The sequence below is a fragment of the Mastigoproctus giganteus genome, chromosome 3, assembly GCF_048544385.1.
Source record: "Mastigoproctus giganteus isolate SK-2022 chromosome 3, ASM4854438v1, whole genome shotgun sequence".
NCBI classification, from domain to species: Eukaryota; Metazoa; Arthropoda; class Arachnida; order Uropygi; family Thelyphonidae; genus Mastigoproctus; species Mastigoproctus giganteus.
Window position 1 is genome coordinate 151,500,450 of NC_143577.1, and position 18,771 is coordinate 151,519,220.

The window sequence follows — 18,771 nt, forward strand, 5'->3', positions numbered from 1 at the left end:
TCATAATTCATATTTTGAAAGAATTTATCTGCCCTGTCTTCAAAAAGGCCATCTTTTTTCAACTCCTTATGCTTCTTCTTGTCTTTTTTTTTTTTTTTTTTTATACTTCCAAGAACAGATAGAATTATCCTAATAAAACCAAAATAAATCAGCTTAAAATTTTTTTAGCTGTGAACTGTCCTTTCATGAAGGTGAAGATAACATTTTTCAATTTATAGCTAATTAAATTTAGAATTACACATTAGCATTAGTAGAGGCGTTTGATGCAAGAAAGCAAGCTTATACAGCATCAGCCAAAAAAAAAAAAAAAAAAAACCACTTCCACTTCACCCCTCTGTTCGTTCGAAATACCTGTCCAGCTGAGCCTTAAACTTATTTAGGCTATCAAATTCCACGACAAGGGATAGAAGTCTGTTCCACCAACCAACCACTTGCTGGCTAAAGGCAAATTTCTGCACATTTATCCTACATTTGTCTTTCCTCAATTTGAATTTATGCCCTCTCAGGTGACTATTCTGAGCAAGAGGAAGAATCCCATCAACATTGAGCATGCTCAAACCATTCAAGGCTTTATACACCTCTATCAGATCACCTCACTGGTGCCTAGTCTCCAGACACTGTAATTTGCAAAACTTAAGCCTTTCTTCGTAAGAGCACCCCTTTGTTCCATTCACTAATCTTGTTTCCCTTCTCTGTACTCGTTCCAACAGCTCTACATCCTTCTTGAAATGAGGCCTCCAGACCTGTATACAGTACTCTAAGTGTGGCCTGACCATTGCCTTATACAGGGGAATAATTACCTCCTTATCCCTGCTAGAAAAATTTCTATATATCATTGACAATACACCATGAGCTACTCTTGCAGCCCGTCTGCACTGTTCAGAGAACTTCATATCTGCCTGCACAACCACCCCCAGGTCCCTTTCACTCTCACCACTGTCAGTGTAGTACCACAGAGTTTTTTCATGGATCCCTGGCCACAGTGGTATTCCAGGAAACGAATGTGCAGACAGTGCTGCTAAGTATCCTTCCATCATATACTCAACAAATAACCTAGTCCCATATCCTGATTACAGACATAACATACAGAGAACATCTATGGAAGAATGGACTCTTCTGTGGAAAATGCAAACAAATAACAAGCTATTTCAAATAAAACCTGAACCACAATTATGGACTTCTAGCCTTCGTAAAAATAGAAAAGAAGAAGTAATCTTAGCCAGAACTCGTATAGGTCACACTCACCTCACACATCTCTATCTGCTTACAGGAAATGATCCTCCACAGTGTGCACACTGCTCGCAACCACTTACAGTAAAACATATACTCCTTGAATGTAACTTGTTCAGCAATGCCCGACGAATGTCTTTTAGTTTCATTTCAGATCTACAGCAACCTCTCTCTCTGAATAGCATAATAGGTAAAGAAGCAAATCTCTCTTAATTCTTTTTCTATATAAAACAAAGAAAAATGTATGACCATTTCTAACAGCCCACCATGCAGTTATCATAAGTAACTCAATTAATTTGGAAGGCGAAATATGACCTAAGTAGCTCTTGTGCCAGAAAACACCACAACAACAACAACCACAGAGTTAGCATTAGCATTAGTAGAGGCATTTGATGCAAGAAAGCAAGCTTATGCAGCATCAGCCAAAAAAAAAAAAAAAAAAAAAAAAGAAGAAAAATATAAATAAATAAAAAATAACCACTTCCACTTCACCCCTCTGTTCGTTCGAAATACCTGTCCAGCTGAGCCTAAAACTTATTTAGGCTATCAACTTCCACGACAAGGGATGGAAGTCTGTTCCACCAACCAACCATCCGCTGGCTAAAGGCAAATTTTCGCATGTTTATCCTACATTTGTCTTTCCTCAATTTGAATTTATGCCCTCTCAGGTGATTATTCTGAGCAAGAGGAAGAATCCCATCAGCATTGAGCATGCTTAAACCATTCAAGGCTTTATACACCTCTATCAGATCACCTCGCTGGTCCCTAGTTTCCAGACACTGTAATTTGCAAAACTTAAGCCTTTCTTCGTAAGAGCACCCCTTTGTTCCATTCACTAATCTTGTTGCCCTTCTCTGTACTCGTTCCAGCAGCTCTACATCCTTCTTGAAATGAGGCCTCCAGGCCTGTATACAGTACTCTAGGTGTGGCCTGACCATTGCCTTATACAAGGGAATAATCACCTCCTTATCCCTGCTAGAAAAATTCCTATATATCATTAACAATACACTATGAGCTACTCTTGCAGCCCGTCTGCACTGCTCAGAGAACTTCATATCTGCCTGCACAACCACCCCCAGGTCCCTTTCATTCTGTACCACTGTCAGTGTAGTACCACAGAGTTGATACGTTGCTCTGGGGTTGCTGTTTCCCATATGTAGTACTTTACATTTGTCAATGTTAAACTTCATTTGCCACCTCTCAGCCCATCTGCTCAACCTTTCCAGATCCTGTTGCAGCAGCATAGTATCAATAGTGTCCTTGACAACCCTGCCAACCTTCGTATTGTCTGCAAACTTGGACATTAAGCTTGATATACCATCATCAATGTCATTTATAAATACAGAAAACAATAATGGACACAATATTGAACCCTGAGGGACTCCACTAATAACGTTAGTCCACGATGAGCAGTGTCCATTGATTACCACTCTCTGTCTTCTCCCCCTCAACCACCCCTTTATCCATAGCAGCAATTTGCCTCCAATGCCACACTGCTCCAATTTGTGCAGCAGTCTTCCATGTGCAACAGTATCAAAAGCCTTTCTAAGATCAAAGTATATAATATCAAGGTTATTCCCTGCATCCAGTTCTTTTGTGACTTCATCATAGTATCCAATCAAACTGGTCAGGCAAGACTTCCCCTTAACAAAACCATGCTGTGTCCAAGCTCTAACTAAAGTCTTGTCTAGATGATCTTGCAGTGCTTCTTTAACCAGTGCCTCCATTAATTTTCCTGGAACAGAAGTTAAACTAACAGGTCTGTAATTACCTGTGCCTCCCTTTGATCCTCCTTTGTGGATTGGGGTCACATTTGCACATCTCCCGTCTATGGGTACCTCACCTGAGTCCAGGTGAGGTACCCATAATACTCGTAATGTGCTTTCGCCTGCCTAACCTCCTTTGTAACTTGGTTACAGATCAACTTGTATCTACCATAGGCTTCTGTGTCACGTGTTAATTTGTATGTATCCCATGCATTTTTCTTCTCTGCCATATGTCTCATTAGTTCATCTGACATCCATTTAGGTCTAAACCTTGAACAATATTTCTTAGTTGGTATGTAAAGCCTAGTAGCTTCCAAGATACGTTCTTTGAATGCTTCCCATTTTGAATTTGCTGTTGGTAACATCATCAGTTGGTCCCACTGTATAGAATTTAAATACTGTCTCAGTCCATCGTAGTCGCCTTTACGGAAGCAATAACCCTTCCCTTTACCCCTAATGGTAGTTACCTCTTTCAGTAAATCCCACTTCAGCACACTGTGATCACTGCCACCTAGTGGTTCATTTATCTGCAGATTCTTAATGCATGAAGAATCACTACTGATAATCAAATCAAGAGTATTACTCCCTCTAGTTGCCTCCCGAACATGCTGATGTAGAAAACAATTATCCAAAAAATCCACAAAAGCCTTGCTAGTGTGTGAGTGACCAGCCCCCAAATTCCAGTCAATATCTGGGAAATTAAAATCCCCCATTATAAGACTCTCTGATTTACTGGCCCACTCTATTTCCCTGTACAGTTTCTTATTATACTCATTAGCATTAGTAGAGGCATATGATGAAAGAAAGGAAGCTTATGCAGCATCAGCCATAAAAAAAAACCACTTCAATTTCATCCCTCCGTTTGTTCGAAATACTTGTCCAGCTGAGCCTTAAATTTACTTAGGCTATCAACTTCCACAACAAAGGATGGAAGTCTGTTCCACCAACCAACTACCCGCTGGCTAAAGGAAAACTTCCACATTTCTATCCTACATCTGTCTTTCCTTAATTTGAATTTATGCCCTCTCAGGTGATTATTCTGAGCAAGAAGAAAAATCCCATCAGCATTGAGCATGCTCAAACTATTCAAGGCTTTATACACCTCTATCAGATCACCTCGCCGGTGCGTAGTCTCCAGACACTGTAATTTGCAAAACTTAAGCCTTTCTTCATAAGAGCAACCCTTTGTTCCATTCACTAATCTTGTTGGCCTTCTCTGTACTCGTTGAAGCAGCTCTACATCCTTCTTGAAATGAGGCCTCCAGACCTGTATTCAGTACTCAAGGTGTGGCCTGACCATTGCATTATACAAGAGAATAATCACCTCCTTATCCCTGCTAGAAAAATTCCTGTATATCATTGACAAGACACCATGAGCTACTCTTGCAGCCCATCTGCACTGCTCAGAGAACTTCATATCTGCCTGCACAATTACCCCTAGGCCCTTTTCATTCTTTACCACTGTCAATGTAGTACCAAAGAGTTGATACATTGCTCTGGGGTTGCTGTTTCCCATATGTAGTACTTTACATTTGTCAATGTTAAACTTCATTTGCCACCTCTCAGCCCATCTGCTCAACCTTTCCAGATCCTATTGCAGCAGCATAGCGTCAGTAGTGTCCTTAACAACCCTGCCAACCTTTGTATCATCTGCAAACTTGGATATTAAGCTTGATATACCATCATCAATATCATTTATAAATACAGAAAACAATAATGGACCCAACACTGAACCCTGAGGGACTCCACTAATAACATTAGTTCACGATGAGCAGTGTCCATTGATTACCACTCTCTGTCTTCTCTCCCTCAACCACCCCTTTATCCATAGCAGCAATTTGCCTCTAATGCTACACTGCTCCAATTTGTGCAGCAGTCTTCCAATGTGCAACATTATCAAAAGCCTTTCTAAGATCCAAATATATAATATCAGAGTTATTCCATGCATCCAGTTCTTTTGTGACTGTATCATAGTATCCAATCAAATTGGTCAGGCAAAACTTCCCCTTAACAAAACCATGCTGTGTCCGAGCTGTAACTGAAGTCTTGTATAGATGATGCTGCAGTGCTTCTTTAACCAGTGCCTCCATTAATTTTCCTGGAACAGAAGTTAAACTCACAGGTCTATAATTACTTGTGTCAGCCTTTGATCCTCCTTTGTGAATTGGGGTCACATTTGCACATCTCCAGTCTATGGGTATCTCCCCTGAGTCCAGGAAAGCTCTCATAATTATGGCTAAGGGTTTGCCTACTTACTTTGCTGCCTCCTTTAATATAACTGGATAGATCCCATCCACCCCAGGTGCCTTCCTTGTGTTTATCTTCAGCAATTTCTCCTCCACTTTACTCTCAGTTATTACAAGATTCTCTAGCTTACTGCTAGAGTTGAATACACCTCTGGCTTTCCCCTCGCTAAATAACTCCTCATGTGTGAATGTCGATGCAAAATATTCATTTAGTTTGTTAGCTACCTGAGCAGGATCATCAACAGTTGACCCATTGATATCAAGTGGACCAATATGATTCATCCCCTTCCTTCTACAGTTTACATAAGTAAAGAACTCTTTGATGTTTTTCTTTGCATCGCTTGCCAAAGATTTCTCTTAATCTGCCTTCGCCTGCCTAACCTCCTTTGTAACTTGGTTACAGATCAACTTGTATCTATCATAGGCCTCTGTGTCATGTGTTAATTTGTATGTATCCCATGCATGTTTCTTCTCTGCCATATGCCTCATCAGTTCATCTGACATCCATTTAGGCCTAAACCTTGAACAATATTCCTTAGTTAGTATGTAAAACCTAGTAGTTTCCAAGATAAGTTCTTTGAATTATTCCCATTTTGAATTTGCTGTTGGTAATATCATAAGTTGGTCCCACTGTATAGAATTTAAATACTGTCTCAGACCATCTAGGCACTTTTACGAAAGCAATAACCCTTCCCTTTACCCCTAATGGTAGTTACCTCTTTGAGTAAATCCCACTTCAGCACACTGTGATCACTGCCACCTAGTGGTTCATTTATCTGCAGATTCTTAATGCATGAAGGATCACTGCTGATAATCAAATCAAGAGTATTCTTCCCTCTAGTTGCCTCCTGAACATGCTGATGTAGAAAACAATCATCCAATAAATCCACAAAAGCCTTGCTAGTGTGTGAGTGACCAGCCCCCAAATTCCAGTCAATATCTGGGAAATTAAAATCTCCCATTATAAGACTCTCTGATTTACTGGCCCACTCTATTTCCCTGTACAGTATCTTATTATACTCATCAGAGTCATTAGGCCTATAGCACACTCCTACTCTCAATTTTGATCTCCCAATGCTTATGTTACACCAAACTGACTCAACACTGCACTGTCCAGCGATGTCGACTGGCTTCACTTCCTTGGATTTTATGTGTTTCTTAACTAATAGCATAACCCCTCCTCCCTCCCTATCCTGTCTATCCTTTCTGTAGACATTGTACTCCCGAAATTCAAGTTCTGCATTCCTTATATCTCCGTCACACCACGTCTCTGAAATCCCAACAATATCTGCCTTTGATGTTTTGTGCAATACCTCAAATTCATCAAATTTATTTACTAAACTCCTAGCATTGGTGTACACGCAAGTATACATGCACCTGTTTCTATTCTTAGCTACCCTAACACAACCCATGTGTTTACTTGTACCACAGTGACTACCAGCAGTTTTTGAAATATCCTGCATCTTGTTTTTCAGGCTTCTGCTCATTCCAATAGAAGCAGTGCAAGAATCTCTTTCACCTCTGCCAGTGGCTACTGTTAATCTATTAGTCTTTGTCTCCCCCCCAAGCTAGCAGTTTTCCGACCCACCTAACACTGCCTCAATACCATCAGCAAATATTCTTGCACCCTTTCTATTTAAGTGTATCCCATCCCTGTAGAAGCAGGGTCTCCTGTTAACAAGTACAGTCCAGGCTGAAAAAAAATTCTACCCCTTGAGCCTTGCACAATCTTTCCAGGGCCGAATTGATTCACAAAGCTCTCATCATATTCTCCCTCCTATCGTGTCTGGGCAGAATTGCAGACACTTTCAAATTCAACCCTAATTCACAGCTTTTTTTCAACAATGACCTGTACTTGTTAAGTAATTCTGCCAGTCTCCTACTCTTGATATCATTAGTGCCAACATGTACTATATCACCTTTTGTGCCCTTAAAAGATGATATCCGCTCTTCTAATCCTATCTTCTAATTGACATAGATGGACAGAGCAATGTTGAGTCAGTTTGGTGTAACATAAGCACTGCAAAAGCAAAAATAAGAGTAGAAGTGTGTTATAGACCTAATCACTCTGATGAGTACAACAAACAGTTGTACAGAGAAATAGAGTGGGCCAGTATATCAGAATGTCTTATAATGGGGGATTTTAACTTCCCAGATATTGACTGGAACTTGTGGGTTGTTCACTCGCACACTAACAAGAATTTTGTGGATTTATTGGAGGATTGTTTTCTACAGCAACATGTTCAAGAGGCAACCAGAGGGAGTAATACTCTTGATCTGACAATCAGCAGTCATTATTAGTGCATTAAGAATTTGCAGTTGAAGCAACCACTAAGTGGCAGTGATCACAGTGTACTGATGTGGGATTTACTTAATGTTGTAACTACCATCATAAAAGGGAAGGGTTTTTACTTTCACTGCAGAGGTCTCAGAGAGTTTTTAAATTCTGTTAAAATGCCAAGCATGACTAAAGATAATTCGTTATTTTTGTTACCAACTGATGATGTTGGTAACATCGTCATTTGGTAACAACTGATGATGTTACCAACAGCAAACTCTAAATGGGAACTTTTCATGGAATTAATCTTGAAAGCTACTAGACTTTTCATGCCAACTAAGAAATACTGTTCAAGGGTTTAGGCCTAAATGGATGTCACATGAACTAATGAGACTCATGGAAGAGAAGAAAAATGCATGGGATTCATATAAAATTATCAGACGACAGAGAAACCTATGGTAGGTATAAGCTAGTCTATAATCAAGTCACAAAGGAGGTTAGGCAAGCGAAGACAGATTACAAGAAATATTTGGCAATTGATGCAAAGAAAAACAGCAAAGACTTCTTTACTTTTATATAAACTCTAGAAGGAAGGGGATGAATTAATTTGATCCACTTGATATCGATGGTTTGACTGTTGATGATCCTGCTCCGATAGCTGGCAAATTGAACAAGTGAGTATTTGGCATGTATATTCAGAAGTGTGTAATTCTGTAGGGAAGTGGAAGACAGAAGCATTTGAAGAAGATAAAAGCAACTTCAGAAGATCAGAAAGAAAAAGACAGGACAGATCACTTGTCAAGAAAGAAACTAGGATGAATTTTTACTTTGATTGACGAGGCACAGTCAGTTATTGAAGAGATGGATTCCATAGTATCTGGAATTCATATGTTTGCAGAAACATGCAAATAAATCGATTGAAAATTGCAAGGAAATTTATAGGGAGAAGCAGAAGTCCAGTACTGGTCAGAGTACATTGTGCATAGTTTTTCGAAAAAAATTTGTTATTGGTACCAAGTTCAGGCATGCCTCCAATAGAGCACATTGAGGTAATGCATGCATCTAGCAAAAGCATTGAGACCCCTTTCAATGCAGACACCGGATAAATCCATGCAGTAATTTTTTCTTTTCTGGTGAGTTTTTAATGTTTCTCTTTTTTTTTACAGCTTATTTTATTTTTTATATCTTTTTTAGTTTTAATTTAAATTTTTGATTTATATAAGGTTCTGTACATATACAGTTATCACAAAATAATACTTCAGTAATTGAACTATCGCTGGAAACATTATAGTGACAAATTTTTGTTTTATACATGAAAAAGTGTTAGTTGGGAGCACATCTTATTTTTTGTTTTATTTTTATTAAGAACAAAATATACAACAGATAACCATTGACAGTATATCTAAGAGCAGAACAATGAACAGAGTTGATAACAACAACATGAAGATAAACACTGATATAGATTTAAACATCAAAATAATATGTACAGAAGGGGTATGCATTAAGTCAAGTTACCGGTAAAAAAAATATTTAATTAGTTAGAAATTAGTCAGAATAAAAAAATAATAATAATAAATTACAATAATTAGGCGAGAGCTACTCACTTTGCAGTTTAAGAGAAGAAGCAAATTTGTGGATGGAGTTCATCAGTGATTGGGAGTTGTCAAAGAAGTCAATGTGAGAGTGATTTGCTGATTCTGTTTAGTGGACTGAACTCCATAAAGTCCGTGGTGGTAGTCAAGGCGAAACAATTTAAGGTTCCTGACTTGTCTACAAGGAGCACTGAAGTTGATTTTACTAAGGATATCAGATGCTTCATAACTTTCAGTGAGTACTTTGGCTAGAAGGGTGATGTCAGCAATAACTCTTCTAGTACACAGAGGCCTCAGATGAAAGTAATCACACAGTGATTCATAATACACTGAGTAATAAGGCGCCTCCATAGCCTGGTGGGCAGGAGCAGCAGTGCATTGCACTGCAGCTCCTGCTTGATTAGACTGGGGTTCGAGCCTGTGACCACCAAATACGGAGGATACAGAAAGGTCAGGGAATGACCACCGCATATCCCCGGAGCAATATGGCCTTAGTTGCTAATGCTCCTAAAAACCAAAATAACAACAAGAACTGAGTAATAAAATAGAGGATTATGGAACGTAAGATACCGGACAAAATTTTTTTGTACTGCTTCAGTTTTGTTAATTAAAGTCTTTGTATGAGGATTCCAGGTGGGTGAGCTGAATTCAAGGATTGGGAGAACTATTTTTATAAAGGACGACAGCATATCTGTAGTTTTTGAACTTGTAGGTGTTCCGTTTGATGAATCCCAGTGTTTTGAATGCTTTTCTGGTGATTTTAAGGACATGGGCGTCGAATTTAGCACTGCTGGAGAAGAGAATCCCCAAGTCGTTAACTTGGTCGCACCTTTCAATGATCACAGAGTTAATAGTGTACTCTGTATTTATTAGGTGTACAAATCTGCAAGATGAAAAAGAGATTACTTTGCACTTTGAGGGATTAGCAGACAATCCATTGAGAGATAGCCACAGAGAGAATTTATTGAGGGCGAATTGAAGCTATTGAGACTCGGTTATCTCCTTCACTGCTAAGTATATCTTAAGATCAAAGGTCATCTGCATAGAGAGAAACTTGAATTGATGGTGCAGATGAAAGAAGGAAGATCATTTATGAAAACAATGAAAAGTAGAGGCCCTAGGGAGGAGCTTTTTTGTACTCCACTTAGTGGTATGAAATAGTCTGAGTTCACTTGATTGATGATAACACTCAAGGAATGATGCACAGTATAGCTGTGTAGCCATGAGAGCAAAGGGTCATGGATACCATATAGCTTAGGTTTTTCCAGAAGTTGTTTGTGCAGGACTTTATCAAATGCTTTAGATATGTCTGTGTAAATTGCATCAACTTGAAGGTGGTTATTAAGAACTTCAGAGGTGTATTGCCAGAAAGGAAGCAAATTTGTGACCACTGACTTGCCACTGTGGAAACCATGTTGATTCTGGTCAATGAAAGGCCCGAAAAATTAGAAGAAATGTTTGTGTACTCCTGTGTCGAAGAGTTTAGCCAGGCTGCTTTGCAAGGATATGGTCTGTGCTTCGTGAAATCAGTTGCATCATTTTTATCACTTTTTTTGAAAATTGGAACTATATTGACCTGTTTAAAGTGTCTAGGATACTTCCCCAGCCTGAGAGACAAGTTGAAGATCCAAAGGACGAGCAGTTTTAAGGTGGTGACAGTCTTTTTCCAAAATAGAAGCCAGGACTTTAAATCTTCATCTATGATAAAGAGGTTGATTAGGATATCATCTTTAACAGGTCGGAAGTCAGGAAACGAGGCAGGTCTCAATGTATCATTTGTTTGGATTCTGGAAAAATGTTTGGAAATTCTTGAGCAATACTAAATTCATCCAATAAGCGAAATCCATCTGAGTTATGGAGTTGTAACTTTTTACTGGTTATATTCTTGTGCTTCATGAAATTCCAGAATGGTTTGATATCTCTGTGAGTAAGTAGACTATCCTGAACTGACTCTATATACATGTTGTAAAATTTTCATATGAGCGTTTTCACTTCTTTGCTGAGTTGGCTGAATATTCCATAGTATCTACTGTCACCTGATTGCTTATACTTGTTCCTATAGAATTCTTTGGATTTAATTTTGTATTAATTCGCTATTATACCAGTGTGGGTATGTAGAGCGTGCCATCAGATGGGATTGAGGAACAATATTGGATATAACTGAGTGGACACAGTTGATGAAGTTATCGGTGAGCACATCAATATCATCAACAGCATCAAAGAGCTGCTTATCCATATTGCCTAGAGCTAGGTTGAGCAGAGGCCATTCAGCCATTCTGAAATTGAACTGTGGAGAACGGGAGCTGCATTTGAAGTTATTAGAAGTCACAGTGATGTCAAAAGTGACTGGCGAATGATCCGAGTGGAACATAGGATTGTCTTTGCGAACCTCTGTATGAGTAGAGGAGAATATTAGATCAAGGTAGGCATTTTCTTTGGTTGAGACATTACAAACTTGTTCAAGTCCATAACTGTGAAGGATATTATAGAGAGTCCTCGTCTGCAGTGATGGAGAAGAAGATCCTAAATTGGCCAGTTGACAGTTAAAATCACTCAAAACCATTGCTATGTCAGCAGATTGAATTAGCAGGACGATAGATTCCAGGGAGTTTTCTAAGTACTGAAGGTCACTATTAGTTAAGGGAGGTGGAAAATAAAGTAATACTATTAAAACTTAACTTTCCAAGGTGGAGAAGGCAGTATAGTGATTCAGTATTTGGGAAATTTGATGCAGTTTCACAGAGTATGTGGTTAGAATTTATAATAGCCACTCAGCCTCCACGAGATCCTCTGTCTTTTCTATGGATTATATATTGCCCATCTATAATCTCCTAGTCATCAATATCTATAGAGAGCCAGGTTTCAGTGAGCAGGTAAATGTCATAAATATGTAAGCCTTGGATTGCTCTAAAGTGGTTTAGGTTACTAACTATACTCCTGCAGTTCTGAAGGTAAATACTGAACAGCTAACATCTGGGGATTCAATGATAAGAGGAGAGCATATGTGTAGATAGCAGGGACACCGGTAGCTATGCATTTGGAGAAGAGATTTTATACACCTTGGTTAAAGTCCATGAAGTGCTTGACTAGAGCCCCTGATAAGAGCGAGCTTAGATTCAGCACTTTTTCTGTTTGTGATGCAAGGCATGTTATTATAAAAGATGAGTAGGTGGGGCACCGTGTCTTCAAAGAATAGACATCCACACTGAAACCATATTCTTCTTTAATTAAGTTGATAAGATCCTCAGATTTAGTGGCGGGTCCAAGCCTAGAAACAAAAATTCGGTCTTTAGTGGGAATAATTGTGTTATTGTACTTTTGTACAATATCACAATTATTGATATTATAAACTGAGATTTATCTGCATTAGTTATATTAATTACTTTTCAAAAAGATTATCATATAATCTTATTTCGTTTAGTGCATTGGTTTTCTGGATCATATCTACTTCACTAAACAAAGGATACCTTTCTATTTTCATAAAAACCATTACGGAAGGACAGACTGTAAAGCTTGGCAACTAGACACCTTGTGTGTGGGGGGGGGAGTTAAGTGGGCTGTATAAGGCTGAGAAGAGAATCAGTAAAATGAAAGGGAATACAGTATATTCATATTGGTAGTAAAGAAACACCAAGGGGCAGATTTGGCATCTCATGAAATTCACCGTTGGGCAGTGTATTGTGGACTGTTGGGATATATTGCCTGCTAAAGGGAGGCAAAGTTCAAATTGGATAGTCACTTCTTATTGATGGGGAAGTGTGAATCATCAAGAAAACATGGAGGATTAAGAAAATTAGTGTGACTCATGTAAAATCACTCTTTATAAAGCCCATTGTTACAAAAATGCACTAGTCTGAAATTTAAAATGATCTGACATGCCAGTTCACTCTGTTATATTCAGTCTAATCACGAGCCAGCAATGAATTTCAAAATTCCAAAGTGCACATTGTAAATTAAATATACACAGCATATGAGGTGTGGCAATAAAGTTCCCAGACTTGTGCCATTGTAGTCATGTTCAATAAGTGTGAATATATATAGATGATAGTACAGAACATGTCTAGTAGGCTGACAGGTTGCAAATAACAACCAGTTTCATTAGCAGCATTAAAATTCCATGTCATGATTTTGCAATGGAGCAAAGAATAAATATAATATTTTACTTTAAACTGGGAAAATCTTCAATAGAAACATGAAATGTAAAAAACTATTTATGGTGATGAAATGTTGTACTACTGTATTTGAATGATAGAAATGGTTCAGAGATGAATGTGAGGATGTTTGCGATGACCCAAGAAGGTGATATCTATCAACCTCTCAAAATGAGAACAGACTTGCAAAAGTTTGAGAAATTGTTGGAAGATAACAGTGTTTATCCCTTGGAATAATGACTGATGAATAGGATATGAATAATGAGACAATTCATCAAATTCTTCATTGAGATTTGAAGAAATTCTTCATGAGTTTCTGCTAATCCATGAGGTGCAGGACAAATTTTTATGCTGCACAGCCTCACAGATCAGCAGAAGAAAGAAAGCATGTCATCATGCAAAGACTCCATCCAGATTTGTCAAGGCTATCCTAATTTCCTCAACTGTATTGTCACTGGAAATAAGTGTTGAGTGTTTCAGTATTTAGTGTTTCACTAGGTGGCAGCGATCAGAGTGTGCTGAAGTGGGATTTACTCAAAGAGGTAACTACCATCAAAGGTAAAGGGAAGAGTTTTTGCTTTCGTAAAGGTGACTATGATGGTCTGAGACGGTATTTAAATTCTGTACGGCAGGACCAACTAATGATGTTACCAACAGCAAATTCAAAATGGGAGTCATTCAAAGAATTTATCTTCAAAGCTACTAGGCTTTACATACCAACTGAGACATACTGTTCAAGGTTTTGGCCTAAATGTATGTCAGATGAACTAATGAGACATATGACAGAGAAGAAAATTGCATGAGGTACATATAAAGTAATGGGTGACATGGAAGCCTATGATAGATATAAGCTGGTCTGTAACCAAGACACAAACGAGGTTAGGTAGGCAAAGGAAGATTATGAGAAATCTTTGGCTAAGGATGCAAAGAAAAACAGCAAAGAGTTCTTTACCTATGTAAACTCTACAAGGAAAGGGTGAATCAGATTGGTCCACTGGATATTGATGGTTCAACTGTTGATGATCCTGCTCAGGTGGCTAACAAACTAAATGAGTATTTTGCATCTACATTCACACATGAGGAATTATTCAAGGAGGGGAATGCCAGAGGTGAATTAAACTCTGGCAGTGAGCTATATGATTTTGTAATAACTGAGTGGAAAGTGGAGGAGAAATTGTTGAAGATAAACATAAAAAAGGCACCCAGGGTGGATGGGATCTATCCAGTTATATTAAAGGAGGCAGCAAAGGAAGTAAGCAAACCCTTAGCCATAATTATGAGAGCTTCCTTGGACCCAGGGGAGGTACCCATGGACTGGAGATGTGCAAATGTGACCCCAATTCACAAAGGAGGATCAAAGGGCGACACAAGTAATTATAGACCTGTTAGTTTAACTTCTGTTCCAGGAAAATTAATGGAGGCACTGGTTAAAGAAGCACTGCAAGATCATCTAGACAAGACTTTAGTTATAGCTCAGACACAGCATAGTTTTGTTAAGGGAAAGCCTTGCCTGACCAATTTTATTGGATACTATAATGTGATCACAAAGGAACTGGATGCAGAGAATAAATTTGATATCATATATTTGGATCTTAGAAAGGCTTTTGATACTGTTGCACATAGAAGACTGCTGCACAAATTGGAGCAGTGTACCATTGGAGGCAAACTGCTGCTATGGATAAAGGGATGGTGAGTGGGAGAAGACAGAGAGTGGTAATCAATGGACACTGCTCATCATGAACTAATGTTATTAGCAGAGTCCCTCAGAGTTCAGCGTTGGGTCCATTGTTTTCTGTATTTATAAATGACATTGATGATGGTATATCAAGCTTAATGTCCAAGTTTGCTGACGATACAAAGGTTGGCAGGGTTGTTAAGGACACTGCTGACGCTATGCTGCTGCAATAGGATCTGGAAAGGTTGAGCAGATGGGCTGAGAGGTGGCAAATGAAGTTTAACATTGACAAATGTAAAGTGCTACGTATGGGAAGCAGTAACCCCAGAGTAACTTATCAACTCTGTGGTACTACACTGACAGTGGGAGAGAATGAAAAGGACCTGGGGGGTAATTGTGCAGGCAGATAAGAAGTTTTCTGAGCAGTGCAGTTTAACATTGACAAATGTAAAGTACTACATATGGGAAGGGTAGCTCATGGTGTCTTGTCAATGATATACAGGAATTTTTCTAGCAGGGATACGGAAGTGATTATCCCCTTGTATAAGGCAATGGTCAGGCCACACCTTGAGTACTGTATACAGGTCTGGAGGCCTCATTTTAAGAAGGATGTAGAGCTATTGGAATGAGTACAGAGAAGGGCAACAAGATTAGTGAATGGAACGAAGGGTTGCTCTTAAGAAGAAAGGCTTAGGTTTTGCAGATTACAGTGTCTGGAGACTAGGCACCTGCAAGGTGATCTGATTGAGATGTATAAAGCCTTGAATGGTTTGAGCATGCTCAGTGCTGATGGAATTCTTCCTCTTGCTCAGAATAATCACTTGAGAGGGCATAAATTCAAATTGAGGAAAGACGGTTGTAGGATAGATGTGCGGAAGTTTGCCTTTAGCCAGCGTGTAGTTGGTTGGTAGAACAGACTTCAATCTTTTGTTGTGGAAGTTGATAGCCTAAATAAATTTAAGGCTGAGCTGGACAGGTATTTGGACTTGAATGGAGGGGTGAAATGGGAGCATTCTTTTTTTTTTTTTTTTTGGCTGATGCTGCATAAGCTTGCTTTATTGCATCATATGCCTCTACTAATGCTAATATCTGAAACCAGAAGTATGACCCAGAGAACATGCAGTGGAATTCAAAATCATCACAAAGGCCCAAAAAGTTTCATTTACAGAAGTCCAGAATCAAGATGATGGCTGATCATATTTTGCGGTAAACAGGGTGTGATTCATGAGGAATTTGTACCTGAAGGGGAGAGAGTCAATGCTGTTTTACATGCATTATATTGAAGCACATTTCCGAGGTGAAGCCGCAATTTCAAGAGAAATGCAGCTAGTTCTTGTTGCAAAAAAATGTCCCTGCCAATTCTGCACTTGTGAAGACATTTCTGCAATCTCATGGCACTGTACATATCAATCATACACCCTCCTCACCCAATCTAGTATCAGCAGACTTCTTCCTCTTTTCTAAGGTGAAAACTGCCCTCAAAGGAAAGAGATTTCAGCATATTGAGGACATACAGAAAACCTAACCGCCAACTGAATATCATCTCTTTGGGTGCCTTTGCTTACTCTTTTCAGAAACTTTTAGAATGGTGTAATAAGTGTATTCAATCAGGTTGTGATTACTCTGAATAAAAATAAAACCATTTTTGAGGTCCATCACTTTATGCTCTTTTTATTGCACCAATCCAGGATCTTTATTGCCACACCTCATAAGTAAAGGTTTTTAATTTAACTTCACTTTAAAATTTTAACAAAAACCACACACACCTGTCTTTCTCTTTTTATTAATTCTTGTAGCTATGTTGCTGGGATAATTAAATGAAATCCTCTCACATGTCGCCTGTGGTATGTGTGGCATATATCGTTGAACTACCGATTTATGTTACTGTTATATAGTTTATAATAAATATATATGTATTGATGTAATTAAGCTACCTATTTGAAAGTGGATTAATTATTTTAGCACATTTCCTCTGTCAAATATACTTTATTTTTCATTATTTGTAGCAATATTGTTGAAAATGAAGGATTCAGTGTAATTCCAGAATTTTTAGGCCATGGTATAGGTACCTATTTTCATGGACCTCCTGATATATTTCATTTTGGTAAGTAAGGAATGTTGCTAAATGGTAAAAAGTATTTTAAAGTGGTTTACTTAAAGTCAAGATAAAATCATAAAATTGTCTTTTAGACAATTACACCAGGTCTTTTTCATTCTCCACTACCCTGAGTGTAGTACCACACAGTTGGTACGTTTCTCCTGGGTTACTGCTACCTATATGCATTTCTTTGCATTTGTCAATGTTAAACTTCAGTTGCCACTTCTCAGCCCATCTGCCTAACTTTTCTAGATTCTGTTGCCATAGCATACTGTCTTTACTGTCATTAACAACCCTGCCAACATTTGTATCATCTGCAAACTTAGACTTTAACCATGGTATACCTTCATCAGTATCATTGATAAATACTGAAAACAACAATGGGCCCAACACTGAACCCTGGGGGACTCTGCTAATAACATTAGTCTACGAAGAGTAGCGTCCATTGATAACCACTCTCTGTCTTTTCCCACCCAACCATCCTTTTATCCATTGTAGCAACTAGCCCTTAATGCCATACAGCTCCAGTTTGTACAGTAGTCTTCTATGTGCCACAGTATCAAAAGCTTTCCTAACATCCAAGTATATGATATCAAAATTATTTTTTGCATCCAGTTCCTTTGTGACCACATCAATATATACAATCAAATTTTTCAGACAAGACTTCCCCTTAACAAACCCATGCTGTGTCTGAACTGTTTATAGTGTAACTTATGTTCTATGGAAAATAATGGAGTCACTGGTTAAGAAAGTAACTCCATTATTTTCCCTGCAACAGAAGTTAAACTAACTAGCAGGTCTGTAATTACTTGTGTCACCCTTTGATCCCCCTTTGTGAATTGGGGACACAGTTGCCCATCTCCAGTCCATGGTAACTTCCCCTGAGTCTACGTCTTCACCAAGCAACACCTGGCAGCTAATTCAAAACCTATCATAGTCAACAAAAAAGTCTGTATTCATAACCCATTTTTAAATGATTACAATAAACTGCTGCCACCCTCTGAGAATAAAAATAACATATTAATTTAGTATCCAGTAGTAATTGGATCAAGAAATTGAGGCAGAAATAAAATTTTCAGATCAATATGAAAGCCAGGGAAGACTGTACCATGAAGTAGGGGGGATTCCCTCCCTTTTCCCCCATACTTTATAAGTTTATTCTTAAAGATTAATAAATTTTCACCAGAGAGGCAGGTCCTAGATTTAATACTGCCTTTGTTTAGGCTAGAACTTTGCCATTCACAGTTTATTCATTCACAGAAAACATTTTCATATCCACACCCATAATTTGGATACATAATATAAAATTAGAATTAAAAATAAAAACCTCAGTATAATAAAAATTTACAGAAATATTTCAAATATTGGAGCTTACCTCAAAGATGTATAATGCCTATCTAAATCATGCTGAATTGTTTCCAAGGTAAAATATAAAATTTAGAATTTTAAATATTCTGAATTCGTGTGTCATAGTTCTCTATAATCTAAATTAAATCTAAATATAAATTACTGGTGTAATCAAGTAGTGATTTACAAAATTGAACACTAGTATACCATGTTAAAGGAATTATTGAAACTACAACAATTAATGCTGAAGAAGTGCCAACTGCCAGTGTCAATTACAAGCAGAACTTAAAAAATAAAACTACCAAATGAAATAAATAAATTAATGAAAACTGTGGAATATGTAAGTCAGGGACCTATCTGTCACAAAACACTCACATTTCTGTCATAT

General features: G+C 38.2%; 1 protein-coding gene across 2 annotated transcripts in view; it reads left to right on the forward strand.

The window, feature by feature from the left end:
- Positions 1-18,771, forward strand: part of LOC150088329 (methionine aminopeptidase 1D, mitochondrial) — an 86,687-nt gene that overhangs the window by 38,816 nt on the left and 29,100 nt on the right. For both annotated transcript variants that reach the window (XM_090370720.1, XM_090370721.1), the window contains exon 5: positions 16,945-17,042. In XM_090370720.1, the coding sequence (XP_090226846.1) occupies positions 16,945-17,042 (98 nt within the window). The remainder of the gene's footprint in view (positions 1-16,944; positions 17,043-18,771) is intronic.